The sequence below is a fragment of the Mustela nigripes genome, chromosome 18 (genome assembly GCF_022355385.1).
Source record: "Mustela nigripes isolate SB6536 chromosome 18, MUSNIG.SB6536, whole genome shotgun sequence".
Taxonomy (NCBI): domain Eukaryota; kingdom Metazoa; phylum Chordata; class Mammalia; order Carnivora; family Mustelidae; genus Mustela; species Mustela nigripes.
In genome coordinates this window covers 38,470,193-38,494,705 of record NC_081574.1, presented here as the reverse complement: position 1 = coordinate 38,494,705, position 24,513 = coordinate 38,470,193, and the positions used below count along the sequence as shown (strand labels likewise).

The window sequence follows — 24,513 nt, the reverse complement described above, 5'->3', positions numbered from 1 at the left end:
AAAATCTTGAAAGCAGCTCCAGACAAGAGGTTCTTAACCTACAGGAGTAGGAATATTAAACTGGCAGCAGACCTATCCACAGAGACCTGGCAGGCCAGAAGGTGTTGGCATGATACATTCAGGGTACTAAATGAGAAAAACATGCAGCCAGGAATACTTTATCCAGCAAGGTTGTCATTCAGAATGGAAGGAGAGATAAAGAGCTTCTAGGACAAACAAACTAAAAGAATTTGTGATTACTAAAGCAGCCCTGCAAGAAATATTAAAAGGGATCCTGTAAGCAAAGAGAGAGCCCAAAAGTAACATGAACCAGAAAGAAACAGAGACAATCTACAGAACAGGGACTTTACAGGTAATACAATGGCACTAAATTCATTGTCTTTTGATAGTTACTGAATGTAATTGGGCTAAATGCTGTGAACAGAAGACACATTGTATCAGATGGAATTTAAAAAAGCAAGAGCCATCCATATGCTATCTACAAGAGACTCATTTTAGACCTAAAGACACCTCCCAATTGATAGTGAGAGGATGGAGAACCATTTATCATACTAATGGACATTGAAAGAAAGCTGGGGTAGCAGTCCTCATATCAGACAAATTAGATTTTAAACCAAAGAGATGAAGAAGGACTCTAAATCACACTTAAACTGTCTATCCAACAAGAAGATATAACGATCATAAATATTCTCCTACCTTGGGAGCAGACAATTATATAAACCAATTAATAACCAAATTAAACACATTGATAATACAGTAATAGTAGGGGAGTTCAACACCCCACTCATAGCAATGGACAGATCATCTAAGCAGAATATCAAGAAGAAAACAAGGGCTTTGAATGACACATTGGACCAGATGGACTTCACAGATATATACAGAGCATTTCTTCCTAAAGCAAGAGAATGCACATTCTTCTCAAGTACACATGGAGCATACTCCAGAATGGTTCACATACTGGGTCACAAATCAGGTCTCAACTGGTAGCATAAGATTGGGATTATTCCCTACAAATTTTCAGACCACAATTCTTTGAAAATTGAACTCAGTCACAACAGGAAATTTGGAAATAATTCAAACACTTGGAGGTTAAAGAACATCCTACTAAAGAATGGATGGGTCAACCAGAAAATACAAGAAGAATTTTTAAAACTCATGAAAATGAAAACACAACAGCAAAGGTGGTCCTAAGAGGGAAATACATAGCAATACAAACCTTTCTCAGAAAATTAGGAAATTTTCTGGGGCGCCTGGGTGACTCAGTGGGTTAAAGCCTCTGCCTTCAGCTCACGTCATGATCCCAGGGTCCTGGGGTCGAGCCCCGCATTGGGCTCTCTGCTCAGCGGGGTGCCTCCTTCTCCCCTCTCTCTCTGCCTGCCTCTCTGCCTACTTGTGATCTCTGTCAAATAAATAAATAAAATCTTTTAAAAAAAGAAAACTAGGAAAGTCTCAAATAAACACACTAACCTTACACTGAAAAGACCTGGAGAAAGAACAACAAATAAAATCTAAACTGAGTACAGAAGAGAAATAATAAAGATTAGAGCAGAAATCAGTGAGATAGAAACCAAAAGAATAGTAGAATAGATCAATGAAATTAAAAGGTAGTTTTTGGAAGAATTAAAAAGATCTAAATTAAAAAATGACTTTTAAAAAAATGTCTGAAAAAAATATATCTTTAAGACTTACCCCCCAAAAAAGAGAAAGGACTCAAATTAATCATGAATGAGAGAGGAGAGATCACAACCAACACCAAGGAAATAAAAATAATTTTAAGAACATATTATAAGCGGGTGTCTGGGTGGCTCAGTGGGTTAAAGCCTCTGCCTTCAGTTCAGGTCATGATCCCAGGTCCTGGGATGGAACCCTGCATCAGACTATCTGCTCGACGGGGAGCCTGCTTCCCCTCCCCTGCCCCCGCCTGCCTCTTCTGCCTACTTGCGATCTTTGTCTGTCAAATAAATAAAATCTTTAACCAAAAAAAGAAAGAAAGAAAGAAAAAAGAACATATTATGAGCAACTATATGCCAGCAGTTTAGGCAATCTGGAAGAAATGGAAATCTGGAAATCTGGAAACTTATAAACTTATAAACTACCAAGACAGGAAGAAATAGGAAACCTGAATAGAGCCATAACCAACAAGGAAATTGAAGCAGTAATCAAAAATCTCCCAAAAACAAGAGTCAAGGGCTGGATGGCTTCCCAGGGGAATTCTACTAGACATTGAAGGAAGAACTAATTCTAGTAGAAGGAAGAACTAATTCTTCTGAAGCTGTTCTTTTAAAAAAAAAAAAAAAGTAAGGAAAACTTCCATACTCGTTCTATGGGAGGCCAGCATTGCCTTGATCCCAAAGTCAGACAAAGACCCCATCGAAAAGGAGAATTACAGAACAATTTCCCTGATGAACATGGATGCCAAAATTCTCACCAAGATCCTAGCCAGTAGGATCCAGCAGTACATTAAAAGGATTATTCACCATGACCAAGTGGGATTTATTCCTAGGCTGCAAGCCTGGTTCAACATTTGCAAATCAACAGCATGATACATCACATTCATAAAAGAAAGGACAAGAACTGTATGATCCTTTCAATTGATGCAGAAACAGCATTTGACAAAATAGCATCCTTTCTTGATTAAAATTCTCCACAGTGTAGGGATAAAGGGAACATACCTCAATATCATAAAAGCCATTTACAAAAAGCCCATAGTGAATATCATTCTCAATGGAGAGAAACTGAGAGCTTTTCCTCTAAAGTCAGGAATACGACAGGGATGTCCATTCTCTTCACTGCTGTTTAACATAGTACTAGATAGAGGTCCCAGCCTCCGCAGTCAGACAAGAAGAAGAAATAAAAGGCATTCAGATTTTCAAAGAAGTCAAATTCTCTCAATTCTCTCTTTTTGCAGATGACATGATAGTTCATGTGAAAAACCCAAAAGACTTCATCCCAAAATTGCTAGAACTCATACAGGAATTCAGCAACATGGCAGGATATAAAATCAATGCACAGAAGTCAGTTGCATTTCTGTACACTAACAAGAGAGAATTTAAGGAATTGACCCCATTTACCATTGTGCCAAAAACCATAAGATACCTAGGAATAAACTTAACCAAAGAGGTAAAGGATGTGTATTCTAAAAACTACAGGACATTTATGAAAGAAATTGAGGAAGACACAAAGATACGGAAAAACATTCTAGCCTCATGGACTGGAAGAATAAATACCGTTAAAATGTCTATGCTACCCAGAGCAATCTATACATTCAGTGCAGTCCCTGTCAAAATACATTAACATTTTTCACAAAGCTGGAACAAACAATCCTAAAATTCGTATGGAAGCAGAAAAGACCCCAAATAGCCAGAGGAATATTGCAAAAGAAAACTAAAGCTGATGGCTTCACAATTTCAGACTTCCAAGATCTATTACAAAGCTGTCATCATCAAGACAGTATGGTACTGGCACAAAAACAGACACATGGGTCAATGAACCAGAATAGAGAACCCAGAAATTGACCCTCAACTCTCTGGTCAACTAATCTTTGACAAAGCAGGAAAGAATATCCAATGGAAAAAGGACAGTCTCTTCAACAAATGGTGTTGGGAATATTGGACAGCCACATGCAGAAGAATGAAACTGCACCATTTTCTTACACCACACAAAAAAATATTAGACTCAAAATGGATGAAAGACCTCAGTGTGAGACAGGAATCCATCAAAATCCTAGAGGAGAACGTAGGCAGTAACCTCTTTGACACTGGCCACAGCAACTTCTTGCTTGACATGTCTTCAAAAGCAAGTGAAACAAAAGCAAAAATGAACTATTGGGACTTCATCGAAATTAAAAATCTTCTGCACAGCAAAGGAAACAGGAAAACCAAAAGACAGCTACAGAATGGGAGAGGATACTTGCAAATGACATATCAGATAAAGGGCCAGTATCCAAGATCTATAAAGAACTTACCAAGCTCAACACCCAAAAAACAATCCAGTTAAGATATGGGCAGAAGATGTGAACAGACATTTCTCCAAAGAAGACATACAAACGGGCGACAGACACATGAAAAAATGCTCCACATCCCTGGGCATCAGGGAAATACAAATCAAAACCACAAGGAGATACCACTTTACACCAGTCAGGATGGCTAAAATTAACAACTCAGGAAACAACAGGTATTGGCGAGGATGCGGAGAAAGGGGAACCCTCCTATACTGTTGGTCGGAACACAAGCTGATGTAGCCACTCTGGAAAAAGGTACAGAGGTTCCTTAACTTAAAAATAGAGCTACTCTATGACCAGCAGTTGCAGTACTGGGTATTTAACCCAAAGATACAAACATAGTGATCAAAGGGGCTCCTGTACCCCAGTGTTTATAGCAGCAATGTCCACAATAGCCAAACTACGGAAAGAGCCAAGATGTCCATCAGCAGATAAACAGATAAAGAAAACAGTATGTATATATATAATCATATATAGATATGATTATATATGTGATGAATTACTACTCAGCCATCAGAAAGGATGAATACTTACCATTTACATAGACCTGGAACTGGAGGGTATTATACTAAGCAAAAGAAAAGAAAGACAATTAACATATGGTTTCACTCTTAAGTGGAATATAAGAAACAGTACAGAGGATCATGGGGGAAGGGAGGGAAAACTGAATGGGAATTCATCAGAGAGGAAAAAAAACCATGAGACCATGAGAAACTTTTAAGTATAGGAAACACATTGAGGGTTGCTGGAATGGAGGTGAGTGGGGGAATGGGGTAATTGGGTGATGGGCATTAAGGAGGGCACGTGATGTGATGAGCACTGGGTATGCAACTGATGAATTATTGAACACTACATCTGAAACTAATGTACATGTTGGCTAGTTGAACTTAAAAAATAAGTAATATGTAACAGAAAAGCAAACAATATGGTATAATAGATAATTTTAAGTAAACATTTATTTTCATTTTTGAAAAAAGAAGAAAAGGTCTTTGTGACTGGTAGGTAGATTTATTAGGACACTAAAATTTTCCTAAAAGACAATAGCACCCCACCCAGTTCGCCATAATTAAAAACTTGGGCTACCTTTTTTCTGTTTTTACAATAAGGGCTCCATGTCCCCTCCCCATGCCCCCACCCAGTTCGCCATAACTAAAAGACAAAAGCATGACAGTCTTGATTATTACTGAAAGTGTTTAAGGTACATGGAGGACTTTAAAAAAAGAAGAAGAAGAAGATACGGCCCAGATCCCTTCAGAAATAGTGTCTCTGAAACAGAAGCAGATCAGGTAGCTTAAGACCGGACCTAGCTGACTTCAAGACTTACTTTAATAGAGGTAGTATAGTGTTGGCATAGAGACTGACTAATGGAACACAACAGAGAACTAAGAAACAGGTGGTATTGTAATTCAGTGGGCCAAGAATGAGTTTATCCAATAAGTGGTAGTAAGGCAATTGATCCAAGTATAAAAATAATAAAAATGTGATCATGCCTTCCCACTACACAAAAATTATTTAAATTTTAAGATTTAAAAATGAAAAGTAAAACTTTCAAGCTTTTAGAAGAAAGGATTCTTTGGGCCTTACAGGTAGAGAATGATTAGGCTACAAAAACCACACAACAGAAAGGAAAAGATAAGTAAATTTAGTCCCATTAAATTAAAATAGCAACAGTGGGGCGCCTGGGTGGCTCAGAGGGTTAAGCCCCTGCCTTCAGCTCAGGTCATCATCTCAGGGTCCTGGGATGGAGCCCTGCGTCAGGTGCTCTGCTCAGCGGGGAGCCTGTTTCTCCCTCTCTCTCTGCCTGCCTGCCTGCCTGCTTGTGATTTCTCTCTGTGTGTCAAATAAATGAATAAGATCTTTAAAAAAAAATGATAAAATATCAACAACTGTGACAGATACTGTGACAAAGTGACAGGATAAGCCATAGCCTGCAAGAAATTTACACAGCATGGAGAATCAACAAGAACTTTGTATCCAGGATTTTGAAAGAGCTCCTTCAAACCAGTAAGAAACAACCAGCCAACCAGACAACCTGTCATAGAAAAACAGGCAAAGAATACAAACAACAGATTCATACAAGGAGAAATCCAAATGACCAGAAACCATTGGAAGGGACCCATTAATAATGTGAGAAATTTGGGTTAAAAAACAGTAAGCTACCATATCAGACAGGTCAGAATGCAGGGTGGCAGTACTGACTATCGGATGTGAAGACACAAATTGTCCATCTCTTTCTGGAAGGTATATAAACTTATACCATCACTATGGAGACCAATTTAATCATTCCAGGTCAAACATCTCATTACCCAGTTACATAGGTCTTCTAGTTAAATCCCTTAGATCAGTGCTTTTCAAAGTTGGGTCCTCACCTCCCAGGTCATGAATTTCAACCATTCTCTTTTTTTAATGAGATAGAATATAATATTAAAATGAGATCTCCTGTGAAAGGGGCAAATTGTATTTCTTGAACCTTCTGTTTTAGACACATGAACGTGTAATTATGCGTGTACAGGATCTCCATGATTTCTTGCTACTTTCATCCTTAGGGTAGAGAAGGATTTAGGATATAAAGAACACATGCCAGAAAGGAAAAGATTAAGGTCTCGGTTTGAAAACTGTTGCCTAAGGGTTTTTTTTTTTTCCCCACAAGTGCATAAGAAAATCTATATAAGAATGTTTATTTTAACATTGTTTGTAATAGTGAAAAAATGGAAATCCCCCTGTCTACCATAAAAGAATGGGTAAATGTATTGTGTCATGTAAATAGAATACTGTATAAACATTGAAAATCAATGAACTAGAGCTATTGGTATTCATATCAAAAACGGTTTGCAGAAGGATGCGTACAATATGACACCATTTATATAGTAGACTAAAAACTTGCACAACTTTCCTCTGTTGCTGAGGAATGAAAACCAGTGCAGTGAGAATAATACTTCGGGGAGAAGGGAAGAGGGCGGCTGCAAAGGTACACAAGAGGCTTCAACTAAATTTGTGATACTTTATGTTAATGTTAATGGGGTGCCTGGGTGGGCTTAGTTGTTAAGCATCTGCCTTTGGCTCAGGTTATGATCCTGGGATCCTGGGATCAAGCCCCGTATCTGCTCCCACTGCTCAGCAGGAAGCCTGCTTCTCCCTCTCCCACTCCCCCTGCTTTTGTTATCCCTCTCACTGTGTCTCTCTGTCAAATAAATAAATAAAACCTTTTAAATTTTTTTTAAAAATAAAGGAAAACATTAACATTTTATAAGCTGAGTGTTGAGCACAGTATTACAAACACCTGTGTTTGTTTCTCTACATTTGAAATGTTTTATAATAAAAAGTATTTAAGCAAGGTTAGGAAAGAAGATTGATAAATCCGGAGATCATTCAAAAACCATGAAAAACGTGACAGTTTCACTGTCACGAAATATAGTCGTGGTTTAACTATATTTGAAATCCTATGACTGTTGCTTATATTTTTTTCTGGGAAACGTCTTAAATATATACTTTCCAAAGCCCTTTTCTTCACTAATAACAGACCTGTTGTGCCCTTTTGTGCACAGGCTCTGATCTGAAGTTGCTGCCTTGTACCAGCAAGGCCCTCATGCCCTACTGCCTGCATCTGATGCTGGCTTGCTTTAAGGTAAGCTGGAGACTGATTAGCATCGGCAAAATTTAATTTGGAACACTTCTGATGATCTGGAGTGACTTGGTGGCATCGAGAGAGCGCAGGAGCTAGCAATGAATAAATAGTAACTGTAGAGGCTTGGGACAGTTACCCGAATAACCTGCCTCTAGTGATGATCAGTAAATATTTTATGAATTTATGTATGTCAGAATATATGAGCTAGAAGAAAAATTGCAAATGCCATTGGGTTCATAGAGGGATGGCAAGTTTGTTATCCTAAAGACGTAGCAGGTGGAAGCGTTTCAGGCCTTAGGATGAACCCCACAGAGCCAGGAAGGTTTCCAGGCTGTCAGAAGAACCCCAGGCCCTTGGCTGCAGGTAGAGCCGAGCCTTTGTGTGCATTTCACCAAGGTGTGTGAGCAAGAGAACAGCAGCATCTGGTCTCTGCTTTAGGGCTGTAATTCTCAGACTTCACTCATGGTCAGAATCCCTTGGGGCAACAGAAACTATTAGATTAAAGTGTGATTTGGGGCTTAGCTGCTCGCTGAGTCCTTGGGCCGGTTCTGCATTTCACTGCCACTCCCTCCCCTGTTGCTCACTGCTTTCTGCTCCCCAGTCCGTGTTCTCCCAAACCTTTCTCTCTCCCCAGCCTTCTGGCCCACCCTTGACCCGCCCTCCCCCTTCAAAGAAATCCCCAGATTCTTGTCTTTGCCACACACAGCCACTCAGCTTCTATCGCCCTTTTCCCAAAGCCGGAGCTTCAGGCCTGCCCGTCACGGCCAGCTCCCGTCAGGATGCTCAGTGAGCACACTGCTAGTGACCTTGTTCCCAGCAGGGGACCCCGGGCTTCTGGGTTAGGACTCACCGCCCTTCAGAAGCCCTTATGTTGTTTGCACGGCGGGTATGTGTTCTCCTCTGTTCCCTAGATCACATATTTTCACATAGCAGCATTTTTTCAGGAAGTGATATTTGGTATATTTACGATCACCCGTGATTTCCTTTCCGTTCCGTGTCTGCACAAATCCTTGTCTTGCAGCTCCGGGCTTTCACCGACAGCAGGGACGACATGGCGCTGGGCCACGTGATCGTCTTGCTTCAGCAAGAGTGGCCGCGGGGAGAGAATCTTTTCTTGAAAGCTGTCAATAAGATTTGCCAACAAGGAAACTTCCAATACGAGAACTTTTTCAACTATGTTACAAGTATCCTTTTTCCTGTGTAAGCATAAGAAATTCTTACTTTTTTTTTTTTTTTAAAGAATAAATGCATGTTACAGAAGTGAATGAATCATTCCAGGTAGAAATACTGATTTTCACTCTACTTTGGGGGAAGAGAGAGAGAATGATGAGTGAAAATGGGCCTGTGGCAGTCGGTTTCTCATGAGAGTCCTGAAAGGCTTCACAGAGGTGGTGCACCGAATCAGGAACATGAGTAGCTCAGTCACACTTTCCACCTCAGGTGACTTCTAGGCAGGTACCCAGGATGCCTACATGAAGAGCCTTCCAGTTCCTGAGAGGCCGAGAGTGGCTGGTGAGGGCACAGACTAGAATGTTCATTGGCCTTCATCTGTCAGCACAGGGCCTCCTGGGGCCTCTCCCAAGTCACAGGCGTCATAGCTGCCACTGAGAACTCGCCACACGTGCTCCCAGCCCAGCAGCAGCTTCCGGCCGTAGGGAGTGTTGGGTTTCATACTGTTGGTACGGAAAGACCACCTTCGAGTTGTGAGGAATGTGCTGTCTTGTCCAAGGGCCTAGGAAGATACGTAACTGTTTCTGGGGATTCAACACCCCCACTGCCCCTTTCATTTTTTATAAAGAAAACAAAAGAGTTTTCTATTAGGGCCGTACAGAATCTGTTCAGTTAGCATCTGTAGGAGGAACCTACTTATTGTTAAGAGGTAGTCTGGTTGGTACAAGAATTGTTCGTTTGGGGGACGCCTGGGTGGCTCAGTTGGTTAAGCAGCTGCCTTCGGCTCAGGTCATGATCCCAGTGTCCTGGGATCGAGTCCCACATCGGGCTCCTTGCTCCACAGGGAGCCTGCTTCTCCCTCTGACTCTGCCTTCCACTCTGCCTGCCTGTGCTCGCTCTCGCTCTCTCTCTGACAAATAAATAAATAAAATCTTAAAAAAAAAAAGAATTGTTCGTTTGGGAATCAGATCGCCCTGGGTTCCAGTACTAACTCTGGTTGGCTGGGTGGCTGTGGGCAATTTACTTGGTCACTGCCCGCCTGGTCCTCCTCTGAGAGATAGGGCACCTTGTTTCTGAACGTGGTTAACCTGAACCTGGCCTGCAGATATCGATATGCTGGAGGAATTCGCCTACTTAAGAACTCAGGAAGGTGGGAAAATTCATCTGGAATTACTGCCCAATCAAGGGATGCTGATCAAGTAAGCATGCTGTCTCACTCTTCCACGCTACATGCTCACCTTTCGTGTGCTTGTAGGAAATATTTGTAAGTTTCTATAGCTTTGGGAAATCTCAAAAAAAAAAAAGGAATCCAAACCTGGTCTCCATTTTTGAGAGAGTAGATTTGATTCTGGGTACCTTTTGCAATTTGGTGTTTCCTTAACTACATTTCTGATAAAACATTGTTTAAACTGGGATATTTCTGTCACTTTGGAAACCTTCCCTCTAAGCGAAAGCCTCATTCCTGTTATCTTTTCATCTCCAAAATGTACAGGCTAATCCTATAAATTTCTGGTTAGATAGAGAACGCTTTTAATTAAGAAAGAGCCATGCTTAATTAAAGTTGTAGTGGATTAGGAAAAGCTACAGACTTTATCTAGAAATTGGATTTCAGTATTTATCTGAAGCCTTCCCAAGCAGTTGTCTTTGCTTGCATAGCGCAAGGGAAACTAGCAGAGACTAGTGTCTCTAAGAACACACCTGCCCGAGAAATAGTGGTGAGGAGCCTGGTCTCAAGCATGCCCTCCCACATCTAGGTGAAGTTGTGACCATTTATGATTTTTAAATAGCTCATAAATCTTGCTTCTATCCTTCAGTACTCATGTAGTTTGGATAATAGATCCTCTGTGCTGTAAATGCCACGTACAGCTTTATTTTCCTACTTCCTCCTTTGCGTCCTGCAGACTCAGCATGGCCAGGAGTCCATGTCCGAGTCAGTGCAAGAGACTGAGTCCCGAGTGAGAAGGGAGCATTGCTAAGGCTGAAAAGCTTGTCCTTTTTCTCTCAGTTGCAAAATGAATGAGTTTTCAGTTGTTGAGAGCAAAAATCCACATCTTTTTCTATCTTTGTAGAGCCTTAGAAATGCTGAGGGGGAAGCTCGAAATGTGCATTGGGGATATGTATGACCGCAAATACCACTCCTATTGAGAAGAGGGTCTTACGGAATCCGTTCTGAAGAATGGGAAGATTAAATGGGGTTTTTGTCCTTCACCTTGTAAATAGGATTAATAGATATTTTAAACATCTAAAATAAAAGAACAAACGCTCTTTTTTGAAAACACGAGACCTTTCTGCATGAGGTTGCTTAGGCGAGATGCGCTGGACAGGCGTATCTTCCCGTCTCCATTCCCTTCCCTAAGACCGCGAAGAAGAACTGGGGGGAATGATTGCATGGTTCTTAACAGTGTTCGAGAACAAAGATGACTTGTTGCTATGGGAGCTTACGTAGCCCCTTCTGTGGGCTTAAAAATGAAAGATTTCTAGGTTTTGAGGCCGGATATATAAAACATGCCTGATATTAATAGCCTTTTAGTTAACCCACATTAACACTCACGGTACAAATTATCATGATATAGGAACAGCCTTCAAATCACCTGCATTTACTAAGGGTTAAATGTATAGATGATCTCTCACTTCAGATAGTGCTTAACTGTGGAAGTGTGAGTGAATCGACTTTTACTAAATCAGCAGTTGGATCTCGTACTGAACCCTTTCTTCTGTAGCCAGTTTGTATCAAGCTGAACAGTGTCATGGTTCTGTGCAGACAACCCCTAGGACAAGGAATGGAAGCAGGCGCTCTTGGACACCCAGATAATATCACTGTAAAGAGTCGTTTAGCGCAAGGCAGGGAGACACAGCCTGCATTTCCAGGCTTTGAGAGAGAATTGCAGGCTCCCCCACCTTGGTCAATATAAACTTTAATGCCTTCTAACACCCTAGAGAAGACCACTAAGCCTCTTAGGAATCCTGTTGTTCTGTTTGGAAGCAAGAATAGGGATTGTTACTTAGTGAGCTGACATTCTAGAAACTTGCTTAGTCTTCACTGTGCGAGTCTCAAAGTTCATCGGAAGCCTGCATTTCAGATTACGTCTGCCAAACCAGCAGGAAAAGCAAGCTGCATAAAGCCAGAGAGCTCTTACTAAGAAGGGAAGAATTCGAATCTTGAGCAAAACTATCTATATTCCTTCCCCTTTGGGTTCCAAACAAATTCTCTGAAACCACTGCAGACCTTTGGGTGGCACCCCCAGCTGAGGGGCAGAGGTGTTGTGAGAAGTGTACAGCACCCCCTCCCTTGGGTAAGGTTGTGAGTCTGTCCCGCTCTGCTCGGACGCTAGCGGGTACAGTACCAATGCTGAGCGCACCCGGAGCCTGACCAACAGAACAAAGACACTTTGTCCTTAACATATTTTAAAATAGAGAACAGTTCTTTGCCAATATTTGCAGTATCTTAGTTGTATTAGATTGGGTGAAAATGGAAAAAACCATGTCCTGTGCACTAATTCTTTGTTTCGAATTCAGCAAGGCCATGGGTCCCAGACATTTTATTCCCCGTGTCTGTTCCTTTACTCGATACTTTTTGAAATTAAGGCTCAGCCTTTCTTGGTCAAAAACATGGCCAGGCCCTCTAGTCATCCCAGAAGGGCCTCTTCAGTCTGGGGCTTCAGACCTGGCAAAGATGGTTACCAGAAGCCCCCCAGTCCATCTCTGGTGGGGGCTTGAGCAGAGTGGAGAGTGAAGGAGGCTGGATTCAAAAACGTGTCTTCTCCAGTGTGACCCCTCCGCACCGCCGTTCCATTGCGTCTCGTCATCCTCTTTCTCGGTGGCTGCTTTTACACCAGACCTCGAGTGGGCTGAGCTCGGGGCCCAGGCACAAGATGCTCTGGACATGCCCCAGCAGCAGGTGCAGGGAGAGGACCGCTAGCTTCTCCCGTCCTCCCGAAAGACACCGCTGTGTCCCCGGGGGGCCGTGGAGGTTCAAGGGTTTCCGCATAGTCTGTTCCAGTCTTGTGCATTTTCTCTGGCGTGTTGTTTTTGCAGTGCAGGGCGAGTCGGTGTGGGTGTTTGAATGCTGCTGTTTGCTGTTTTTTAAAGGCCTTCTAGTCCTCCCATGGGGTTACTGCAGCAGGAATTCTTACCTGTGCTTCAGCCCAGCATACAGACTGCTGACAGGTACCACGTGGAAAACACTGCTCATAGTGTGCCGTCTGTCAACATGTTGTACTGCCCATGGTTTCCAGCTCTCTGTTCCTCAGTGCTCTTTTTCATGCTTTATTTATTTTTTTAATTTGTTCTGCATTCCTTGGCAAACCATCTGGTTGTAATATTGTAACATTTCTTATTTTTTTTCCATAAGTTGCCAATGTTTTTGTGTTCGATTTAAAAATCATTATGGATCTGGAGGAAGAAAAAAAAAAACAAAAGTTATATAAAACTGTGTTAGATTAAGCACACGTTAGGTTAGGAGGCATTAGGTTGTGATTGATTCTCTTTTGATAAAACATAAGGCATTCAGTCATAAATATTTAAGGATGCCAAAGCTCATTTTAAGGAAATTTTTATTCATGGATTTCCATATTAGTGACCAGTGTCGATGTTCTGGTGTAACCGGGCCTTAGCACAGCATTCACTGATTTTCCAGACCTTCCCTTTCTAAACTGAAAATCCTTGGTATGCTGCATTTATTAGCTGATTTCTCCTGTCCTTAAACCACAAAAGCTGACTAATTCTCTTCTTCAGCCACACTCACCAGAGGGATAGAGACTGATAGAAATAGAATGGAGTTGTATTGCTTTATCTGTAGAAACAGTATCATTGAACCATGATTAGCAGGACACAACATTTTATTGTATTTTTACTAGCATGAAGGGAAGAGTTTGCTTTGAGCTTTCAAAGCCCTTTAGCTTGTTGTCTGCAAATACCAGTAACTCTCAGTCGCTCAAGGGTTGGCTCCCATCAGGGGCTGCAGTCTGGGACCCAGAAGAACGGTATCTCAGGACGGCCTACATGGGTGTACGCCCATTCTCAGTGGGCCTCATGGCCTCAGCCTCACTGACACCATGTCCTAGTTACAGAATTAACCAGCCGACTTCACTAGAAACGTCCACAAAGAACTGTGTTTTCTCCCTGGCACTGCTGCTGTTGGCATAGTTCTCTCAAATGCCCGTGGGCATTGCAGGCTGTCCTGGAGTAGCTTTACTAGTTGGCAGAGCCTAGTTTTGTTTTTCCTCCTGTTACATGGCAACTTTTTGACTTCTGTTGTACTTATTTTATACAACAGTACACAAGTTTAAAAAAAAAAAAAAAACAGGAACATTTTAGAGTGGTTTCAACAATTTTGTTTTGGCCCATACATAAAAATCTCATTTGAAATCCCTGTCATTGTGTCTGAGGGAAGTTAGGCAGTCGAGGTGGGGAATGGAGGTGCCTTCTAATGGTCTAAACCTACTGAAGTACTGACCCTGTAGTTAAAACTCCTTTCAACAACCCAGCAAATTTTGCTAGATTTTTCCTTTCTTCAATTTGACATCTTAAGTTTTCTGGGATTTCCTTTGTGAGCTCCTTCTCCACAGCACAGCTTCTGGGTATAGCTAGAACTTTTCTTGTGCTCCCACTGACCCTTCTCCCGAGCACGGGGACCAGCTCTGGGCCCAGCAGGCTTTTGCAGGACACTGGCTATTCTTCAGTGAGTCTGCTTCTCTCTCCCCATCTCTGCCAGACTCGTCTTGGGACCTGCAACTCCTCCAGCTTCTCAAACAGATGTGAGTCTGGATGAGCTCAGCAGAGCTGTCCTGTTCTGGCATCACCGGGAGAGAGACGCACTTGGAAGAAACCCCAGTGGCTGAGCACAAGCCCCTTTCTGAGCCTTCCCGCAGAGCCCCAGGCCCCAACTCGGTGTGGTGACGGGCTCGTTCTGGCTTCCCTCCTCCCTGCTGCTGCCTCTGTGCTCACGCTCGGCTGGCTTGTCCAGACATGAACTGTGTGGCCATGTGGACTGGGCCCAGTTGGCCCAAAGGGACAGAACCATGCACAAGTCAGCACAGGGATGCATAGTGTCAGAGCTGCAAGAGTTCAGAAGCAAAGCAAGTGGCATTTGACCAGACGTTTAGATGCTTAAAATAGCCTTTTATTGAGTGGGAAACACGTCTCTCTAGTTTTATGTCTTTCTGAGAAGGAATGGGCAGTGGGATTGTTTGGTTAGGGCCTTTCTTCCTTTCTGAATTTTTTTACTTATACTTAGATTTCAGTCAGGTTTTACACCTGCCCCAGAAACACTGACCGGGGATGCCGGCACTAACTGTGGTGTCCCCTCTGTTTCCCTGTCGCTGCCCTCAGGCACCACACAGTCACTCGGGGCATCACCAAGGGTGTGAAGGAGGACTTCCGCCTGGCCATGGAGCGCCAGGTGTCACGCTGTGGCGAGAACTTGATGGTCGTGCTGCACAGGTTCTGCATCAACGAGAAGATCTTGCTCCTCCAGACTCTAGCCTGACCGGGGAACCCTTTCCGCCAGAGGAAGCCGTGGGATTTTTTGTGAAGACATAAAGCATTCGTGAATGTTGCCGTTACAACTCTTAGAAAGAAGAAAACCTGAGTTCAACTCCTTGGTTGCTTAAAAATAGTTCCCAAGAGTCTGAGAAGCTATCTCTATTTTTCAGAGTCATTTTTTGTAATTTTTGTAAAACAAAAGAACCTGTTTTGTAAATAAAAATCATCCTAAATTTGGGGCTTTTAAGAATGTATTTCAATTCTTACAAGTTTCTGAACAAGACTTCACTTTATGTAAATGAATATTTTTCATAATCTCAAGGTCTTATTTTCCATAGTTAGGCTTCGGTAGGTATCACGTATCAACATACTTTCACACCTGTCCATGCAGGAAGTTTTAATACTGAAAACCTTCATGCCAGAATGAACTTGAGTGAACTTCCATGAGGGAGCTGTGGGTGCGGGGTGTGGGGGGGGTCTGTGCACCAGCCCAGGGAAGGCGCCTCCTCCCTCCCGCCAAGCCCCAGGTGCCTGGTGGCCTGGCTCCCAGGCCTGGCTCTACCCAGCATCCTACTGCCCTGTGGGGGAACAGGTTAACTCCTCTGTGCCTCAGGCTCAGCCTTGAAACCCAAGAGATGATGGTACTTCCCTCACAGGCTGTGAAGACTGAGTGCCCTCACATGACATCTGTGGAAGGTTGCCTCGTGTGTCCAACTAGGCCAATGTTAGCTCTCAGGTTCGTTTTCTTCTTTTCCTGTCCTGAAATATATCAGATAAACGTCAAACAAATACTTGTTTCTAGGGGCTACTTGAAAAAGAGAAGGCTAAGACGTTAGTTAATTTGCATTAAAAGTTTAGATCTTGGGGCACCTGGGTGACTCAGTGGGTTAAAGCCTCTGCCTTCGGCTCAGGTCATGATCCCAGGGTCTTTGGATCAAGCCCCACATCGGGCTCTCTGCTCAGCAAGGAGCCTGCTTCCTCCTCTCTCTCTGCCTGCCTCTGCCTACTTGTGATCTCCGTCTGTCAAATTTAAAAAAATAATAAATCTTTTAAAAAATTTAAATAAAAGTTTTAGATCTACAGTTGAACCTTGAACAGTGTGGGGGGACTTCTGAGGGCGCCAGCATGCCCCCCACCACTGCACGGTTGAAAATCCACCTATAATGATTCCCCAAAAATGTGTTTACTAATAGCCTCCTGTTGACTGGAAACCTTACTGATAAACTGTTGATTGGCATGTATTTTGTATATTATATGATTTATATACTGTATTCTTACAAAGTAAGAAAATATGTTAAAATCATAAGAAAAATACATTTATAGTACTGTACTATAAAAAAATCTATGTATAAATGGACCCATTCTTTTCAAACCTGTGTTGTTCGAGGGTCAACTGTATTAAAATCAGTAGTTTAAGTAGTAGACAGCTGATCTCAGGAAATATTCCACCTAGCTCATTTTAAAATTATCAACTTTATATGAGTTGATTACAATATATAAACCATTCCGTTATTTTGATCGAGGAGTGTGTTGGCCCCTAAAAGCTTTCAAATTAAACACATTTTTGGTTTTATGCCTTTCTCAGATCAGTATTTGGGAGCAGCATACATCAAAACAGGACTTTCAGACACTAAAATGTGTAGGCACCAGATAAAAAAGAACCAATCACTTTTTTTTTTTTTTTTTTTTTAATTCAGTAGTGCCACTCCTGTGTGAAGAATTGCAGGGGCAATGCCATAGAGTAAAATCGGAAGTCAGACAAAGTTTGCAGACAAGGCAGGGGCAGGGCGGGACTGCTGATCACTGGCCCCTGAGGACCCATCCATGCCCTTTGCACTGAAACGTGACCCAACTCCAGCGCAGCTTCTGGCAGCGTCAGGCCAGGTACCCAGGATGACCCTAGACCCCCTTAAAGTGCCTGCCTGAGAAAGCTGCACGCTCACAGAATCTGATCCGGCCAAAGCATGGCGATGAGCAGATAGGTCCCTGAACCCCCTCTTAGAGCAGTTACTTTTAGAAAGCCGGCAATCATAAATCCTTCCGCTGCCCTTTGAGATATGAAACTACTGCCAGAAAATATTGGAGCAACCCAAGCTGTCTCTGAAGAGTGAATACCCAGAAGAGCCTCGTTCAGGTGGGCACCTTGCGTCAATGTGCCCCACCACCTGCCACCATAAAGATGGGAGAGAAGTGCCAACTCACAAATCCAATGGCCTTGTCACACAGACCAAGCCCATCACATCCCTCCCTGCCTTTCCCTTAGCGCACCCAGCCTTTTTTAAAAGTCTGCAGCCTTTTTTTTCCAGGAAACTGGCTCAGTTCACACCAGACCCCAGTGCAGTCAAGTCTGCCCTCACCCCTTCATCAAAATGGCTGTTTCTCTTTGACACGGGGACAGGCATCACCTGGGGTTGGTTAAACTGACACAAATGGTCTCCTGGGCAAAGCTGTGTCACAGGCAGGATTTAGCCAGATGGAGGGACCAGTCTCCAAGCGAAACGACCTTTGGAGTTAAGTATCAGCAGAAAAACTATTCTGTGTTGAAGTAAATGTGCATGACTACAAACCATCAAAGACAAGAATGAACTGTCATAAAAGGTGGGAAAAGCAAAGACCTGATTTTTTAAGATTTTATTTATTTATTTGACACAGAAGCAGGAAGAGAGAGAGGAGGAAGCAGGCTCCCCGCTGAGCAGAGAGCTCAATCCCCAGGACCCGGGGACCACGACCTGAGCTGAAGGCAGAGGCTTTAACCCACTGAGCCACCCAGGCGCCCCAAGACCTCATGTTCTGTCCAGCTCCAGGAGTCCAGACAATTCCACCAGAACCCAAAATGGTAATGGACACTGTGGGAAGCCCCGCGCTCCACACTGCAGGGAGCAAGGCCGGCTGTCTGCTAGGCTAGCACTTGGGATGGAATTCTACAGAGGAAAGCCAGTGAAATAATGGCATCTTTGGTCAGTGGCAGCGTTCTGACATACAAAATTAGGTGAGGGGTTTATGAGGTCTGAGGCAAGTTATGACATAGGGCAAACTAGGACTTCCATCCACTTTAGATTTGGAGATGCATTTAGCCTAAAAACAAACAAACAAACAAACAAACACCCCACCGTGTTTTTAAACTAATGCCCAACAGATACTGATCACCAAGAGAAAAATGTTGGCTCACTACACTCTGATGAAAACAGATGACACAAATATGCAACTAAAAACAAACACTAGCAATGTGTTCTCCCACCTCATTTCAAAGTTCAAACAAAAGGAGTGTTAAAAATCTCAAAAGCTGAAACTATACCAAAAGATGCACTATTAATAGGGTCATGGATCCCACTGTGTACTGTTTAGTGTTTTCAAAAGCCTACCCCGAATTTTTTACAATTGATAGAGATCTCTACCCAAAAAGGAGTTTGCTATGTGGAGGAACTTTCTCAAAAGTCCATTTGTCTCCCCCATTCATTAGGAAAACAATTACATTAAAAGGACAAATAAAAACTATTATGCTGGAATTTCATTTAAGCTGACGCCCTTTAATACATCCTGGATTATTGCACATTTATAAAAGATGCCCTTTATTGACTAGAGTGAAAAGACAAGAAGTGTAAGGACAACAATTTATTCACTTGATTATGAATAGGAATGAGTAATGGAAGTACCAAAAAATGAATAAACAACATTCAGTTACTACATCCCTACTCTAGAACAGTGTTTTGGGCTTAATCACTTTAAGAACCCAACTCCTAACTTCCATGTCAGACACTCTCCCAACTGTGCCACTTGGACACACTCGTTCCCTCCCAAAGCAGGTCATCAATGTAGCCATGCCATGGGCTCGTCAGTCCATGGTCCCTTGTCACTGCTGGGTCTCATAAGTCAGACAGGAGACTTGTAGCCAGTGAGACACAAGGGGAGGACTGCTGAGAGGCTTCTGGGGAGGGTTTTCTAACGATGTCATGAGATGCACAGATGGGAAGCCCTCTCCTTTGGGTGGGTGTCGCAGTCAAGTGTCTGTAGCTGTCAGCGTGCGCTGGCCTCACAGGCAAGTGAGCTGGAGCCAGCCCACCTCGGGCCTTCCTATGTGAGCCAAGTTTTCCTTAAAACCCAGCTGAATCAGGATTTCCTGGTGCCTAAAGCTCAAAACACCCTGATATATTACTCCCTAATTCAAGAAATGCTTCTGGATAACTCATCTGGAGAGGCCCACGTCAGGCTGACTTGCCAGGACTTGGGATCAATGTGACCATCCACGATGACTTGCTGCAAGAGAAGCACAGCAGCAGGTTTCCTCACCGACTGTCCCCTTACACATTAGCAAAAGCAACATTTTCATGGGGCACTCCGGGCATAGTAATTTTATCAACACTTAAATATTAAAAACAAAAACCACCATTGCTTTGCTTTGTTACATGTTTATTTAGCGCCTGCTAAGTACCAGGCACTGTGTGTGCACCATGAGGAATATATAGATGAACAAGACATAATTCTTGCCCTTAACAAGCTCAGGGACTGGTGCGGGAAATGAGACATGTACACAAGTAACTACATCATACCAGGCAGAAAGCAGTAAATGCCATGAGACTGATCCCAGGAGGTATTAGGAGGGAAAAAATATCACCTTCGTCTGAGAATACAAGATTAGAGAAGGTGTTTCAGAAGTAGGGGGTCTAGAGAAAATTAAGGGGAAAATTAAAGCAGGAAAACCCATTAAAGACAGAAGCAGGAAGGGCTGAGCTGCGGAAGGACGAGCCCAGCTGGCTGGCAAACACGGGGCGGGCGGGGCCCAGGCCTCTTGGGCAGGGCCCGAGCAGGGGGCGGGGCTCGGGCGGATGGGCGGGGCAAGCAACTGGGAGCAGCGGCGGGCTCCGCAGAGGGTGGTTCTCTAACCACACACGCCAGACAAAGCGGTTCCAACTTTGAGGGGAGCTTCTGAAGAGCGATCTTCCCCGAACCGAGCTCTGCTGCATAAAGCTTCACGTGGAGGCATTGGATAGTGACTTCACAGAGAAAGGACTGAGGGAAGCCCGGGCCGGAGTGACGCGGCGCGCGCAGCGAGAAAGCGGGTGTCGGGCGGAAGACAGGAATGACGAAGTATGGCAAAGCGGGCATGGAGGAGGTAAGGTGACAGGTGAGGAGTGTCGCAGCTGGAGACAGAGAAGGAGCCATTCAGGGAGCTGGGAATATCCCGAGGGAAAGTCTGGATTTGGGGAGAGAAGCGGGAAGATGGGGTGCCGGCGTGCTGGCGGGTGTCCAGGGCGGAGCCACCCGCGGGCAGTGACGAGGGGGGCTACGGGTTCGGGGTGGAGGTCCACGGCGGAACGCAGGCCGGAGTCGCCCTACTGTGGTAACGGCGGAGAGACGTGGAGGTGGCCCCGTCGCACCGCGGAAGAGCGGGCCCAAGCACAACCTGTTCCACCTTTTCCTCCATACGGAATTCTCACAGAAAAGTCGTTAAGCATGATGATGCATCATAGAAAAGTGCTGTTTTCAAAATGTCTCCTGTCTTCACTCCGGAAACACTATTTCTTCAGTTTCGTGATTCCACACAGGAAAGTGCCTCCACTGTGGAGGGTCGTTCTGAAAAGATTTACTCCAATGAGGGTCTTGTTTTGTTTGTTTAACTTTTCATTATCACTTATTTTGAAGAGTTCTCTGTAATAAAATTATTTCCTAAGGATTTCAGAAAAGCTACTGATGTATCCCACCTCAGTGAGCCTAAGAGCTGGAAGGAGCCAAAGAGGTCATCCCTGTCTCCCTCATTTCACAGATGAGGGAACATGCGCCCAGAGAGGCCATGGGACTTGCTGGCATCTCACACGGCAAGGATGGCAAAGCTGGCGCCACAAGCAAGGCAGTGTGCTTTTCTCTGCCACACTAGACCCTGGGTGCCAGCCACCATCTAGACGCACAGTGAGAGACAGACAAGTAGGCAGACAGACAGCCAAATAGGTATGTAAGTATTATAACTATAAGCAAGAGTGGCTGGAATAACACATCTATATTTTAACATCCTTTTCCAAGTAGGGAAAAGGAGAGAATCCCTTAAGACAGAAAGGCATTTTTTGGACCCACCAATGCCTTGCAAATCTGAAAAGGAAATTACTGACTTTCCTAAAATACTAAACTGCACTTAACCACAAAAAATATCGGGCCACATCACTACCCATCCCATTCGATAAGACTTCTAGTCAGCCACAGTAGAAATGAAGGTATTCTTGGCTGGCATGTGTGTACCTGGAAAGGCAGTCTACAGGAAAACAAGATAATAAAAATTAGACTTTCAATTGTTTTATCTGTCACAGACACAAAATGCCCATGGCAATTTCCTTTTGAAGAGTTAAATGACAAATCCTTAAAATGAAATTCTAAATTCATCCATTTACATAGAAGATGGAGAAAAAAGACAATTATATTCCAAACATATAAGTCTCAAATATACAGAGTTCTGATAAACAGCCGCATCATAGTAAACCAGCCAGAGCACATGAGCACCTTCCCCAATCACTGGGAAATACACATCCTACTGATTCTATAATTCATGGTTCCCTTTAATAAAGGCTGCTTCAACACTCCCGCAGGCCCACTAGAGTCTGCTAGCAATGCATTTCAGCTGGAGCTGTCAGATTTTCCAAAAAACCTTCTTTTTATAAAGAATGTAGGCAATGAGCACCCAAACTGCAGTGGCGACTATGTTCTGAGTTAGGTGCTCTTTGTGTGACTGATTATCCTGTAGCTTCCACTGAAAGGGGAAGTAGTTCTCAAACACCTCATGGCCAACGTACACCAGAATAGAGTTCATTCCTGGAGAAGAAATACAGAAAATAATATTTTCCTGAGTCACATCTGATCATCTGTTTAATTCTTGAAATTTGACTTTAGTGAAAAAAACAAAATGCACACACTTAATAAATAACGCACTTTTTAAATACTTAAGTATAAGCTAAATCAAATATTAGAAAATATTTATAATGATATAATTCCTGAATACTAAATCTATAAGGAAAGCCAAAATCATTAACTTATCTTTTCTAGGACGGAAACTTGAGGTCAGAAAAATCTGTCAGTGAGTCACTGAAAATGACTGGGTCTAGGGCACCTAGGTGGCTCAGTCAGTTAAGCATCTGACTCTTGGTTTCAGCTCAGGTCATGATCACAGGGTCCTGGGATCAGGCCCCAACGTGGGATCTGTACTCATGGCAGAGACCGCTGGAGATTTTCTCTCTCTCTCCTTCTGCCGCTCTCCACCCTGCATGCATATGCTCTCTCTCTCAAATAAATAATCTTTAAAAAAAGTGATTGCGTCTCTCAGTCTTCAGGCAGATTTGCATCAAAACCATTCCATTTATCTCTTGATACCATTTATCTCCAGTATCTCTTGATATTTCTTATGCATCATCTATAAGGCAGAACATTTATATTCGGAAAGAAGGCATGGTCTCATTGCTGAAGCATTAGAAACTGAATGATATCCCCTGGATTGTTTTTGATGCTCCACAACTCAGGACTGCCTGAAGAAACAAGTGGTACTTGGTTGTGACCCTACAATCTTAACCGATAAAATGGGTGGACTCCTTTGGAACAGGCCAGGCATGTCCTGCATGTGGCCCCAGCGGCTTTCTCCCTCAGTCTGCATCTTGGAAACCTGCCACGAGGGGCCATGGCCTCAGGTCACAGCACTGGGCATGCTCAGCTGTCTCTGGGCCTGCCCACTAGGTCACCATCATCAACTCCGAATTAGAGGTTTACCTGGGTAGAAGAACGGGGTTCCCGTCCACAGTCCTTTCACATCCACAATGGGGTACAGGATAAGCAGGATGAAGAAGGCAAAGGAGCTCAGTGTGGTGACATACGAAACGGACCTACAAGGTGAATGAGGTGTTTCAGGGCTCCTGAGGAACACATCCAGTATCGGCAAGATCAACCCAACATTATTTTCTATACCTACCACAGATTTTTGTTTATTGGAATAAAGCCTTCATTTTCAGAAAATTTCGTCAAAGCAACAGAAATAAGCCCCTATAAAAGGGGGAGAAGGATGTTAGTTTTTAAAAATATTATCTCAAAAAACAATTATGCTTCAAAACTGGAAAATATGTTATTTAATTACTTAGGGAGGCCTGAAAATTGTGTCTAACATTTTATTCTTTTAACTGGAAAGCTATTTTCAAGATGCATAATTAAAAATATTCTCCAAAACAAAAAATCTCCAAAGCATTCTCCTGAGTCAAAGGTAAACAAATAAATAAATTAGAGAGGAAATGTGAAGGATAAAATGAACAGCCCAACTTTCAACTCTCCGTCACTGGGAGATCTGGAAGCAGACCTCTGATAGCTATTACCCTGCTCTTCCTGGTCTGGCTCCCCACTGGAACCCACACCATTTCTTCACGACTCCAGCTGGCCTGTTCGACAGCAAACACTCTTAATTATAAAGACATTTGCCTAAGAAAATAAACCTGAGAGTTCAGGTGTAAAGACATGTTCCTCTCAGCTGTTCTGGTGAAGAATGTAACCCTATGCTGTGGTGGCAGCTGCTGTCCAGTGCTGCTCAACATTTTCTTTCTTCGAAACATGTATAGATAGGATTTTAGTGAGGAATGCCAGTTACTTACTAGAAAACATGACCAGGCAGTAAATCTGATCAGAATGTCTTTGGTCTGATCCTTGTAATACAAGAGTATTTTTCCTGCCTGGAGAAGAAAACACAGATGACCAAGAGAACTGCTTAAGGTATATTCGTGTTTTGTGTTCATCTACATCCTAATCACTCAACAGATAGACTCCTGCTGCTAGATGCGGGGATTACCGAGAGGAATGGAACGTCACCCCTGCCCTTGACGACTGGCCACAGAGGCACGGGGTACTCCTCGGGAAGATGGGAGGAGATGCCAGGGAGGAAGTGCCGTCCGGTTGAGGCTACGAGTGCAAAGCAGGAAGGGCATCTGGGCAGAATGGAACAGCATGCACAGAAACAGGTCAGATGGCTGAAAGAGCACGCGTCCCTGAGCTGCAGGTCACTGAGAAAGGCTAGAGGGTTGGGAAGGTGGGGGGAAGGTGGGTTTGTGGGTCTCACTGGTGAGGCACAGGCTTTCTCCCATGCATAAGAGGGAGCTGAGGAAAGTCACTTCTCCCCCACCCCCCAAAAAAAACAGTAACACGGGACCAGCTCAGACTGGCCTGCTAGACAGCCCAGTTTAGTGGCAGTAAAGAAGAGGCTGGTACTAGAGGCAGAAACAGAAGC

General features: G+C 43.4%; 2 protein-coding genes across 6 annotated transcripts in view; one reads left to right on the top strand and one right to left on the bottom strand.

Moving 5' to 3' along the window:
- Positions 1-15,518, top strand: part of INTS10 (integrator complex subunit 10) — a 40,972-nt gene extending 25,454 nt beyond the window's left edge. For 2 of the 5 annotated variants that reach the window (XM_059384462.1, XM_059384463.1), the window contains exons 14-18: positions 7,546-7,625; positions 8,647-8,809; positions 9,901-9,994; positions 12,885-12,962; positions 15,126-15,518. In XM_059384462.1, coding sequence (XP_059240445.1) covers positions 7,546-7,625; positions 8,647-8,809; positions 9,901-9,994; positions 12,885-12,962; positions 15,126-15,282 — 572 coding nt within the window. In that variant the 3' untranslated portion in view covers positions 15,283-15,518. Of the gene's footprint in view, positions 1-7,545; positions 7,626-8,646; positions 8,826-9,900; positions 9,995-12,884; positions 12,963-15,125 lie in introns of all 5 variants that reach the window. The other 3 variants (XM_059384464.1, XM_059384465.1, XM_059384466.1) reach the window with 2 other exon arrangements.
- A 6,026-nt stretch (positions 15,519-21,544) lies between these two features.
- Positions 21,545-24,513, bottom strand: part of HGSNAT (heparan-alpha-glucosaminide N-acetyltransferase) — a 45,982-nt gene continuing 43,013 nt past the window's right edge. The window contains exons 15-18 of the mRNA XM_059384101.1: positions 23,885-23,962; positions 23,218-23,288; positions 23,019-23,131; positions 21,545-22,073 (exon numbers count right to left, since the gene is read on the bottom strand). Of these exons, the coding sequence (XP_059240084.1) occupies positions 21,892-22,073; positions 23,019-23,131; positions 23,218-23,288; positions 23,885-23,962 (444 nt within the window). The 3' untranslated portion in view covers positions 21,545-21,891. The remainder of the gene's footprint in view (positions 22,074-23,018; positions 23,132-23,217; positions 23,289-23,884; positions 23,963-24,513) is intronic.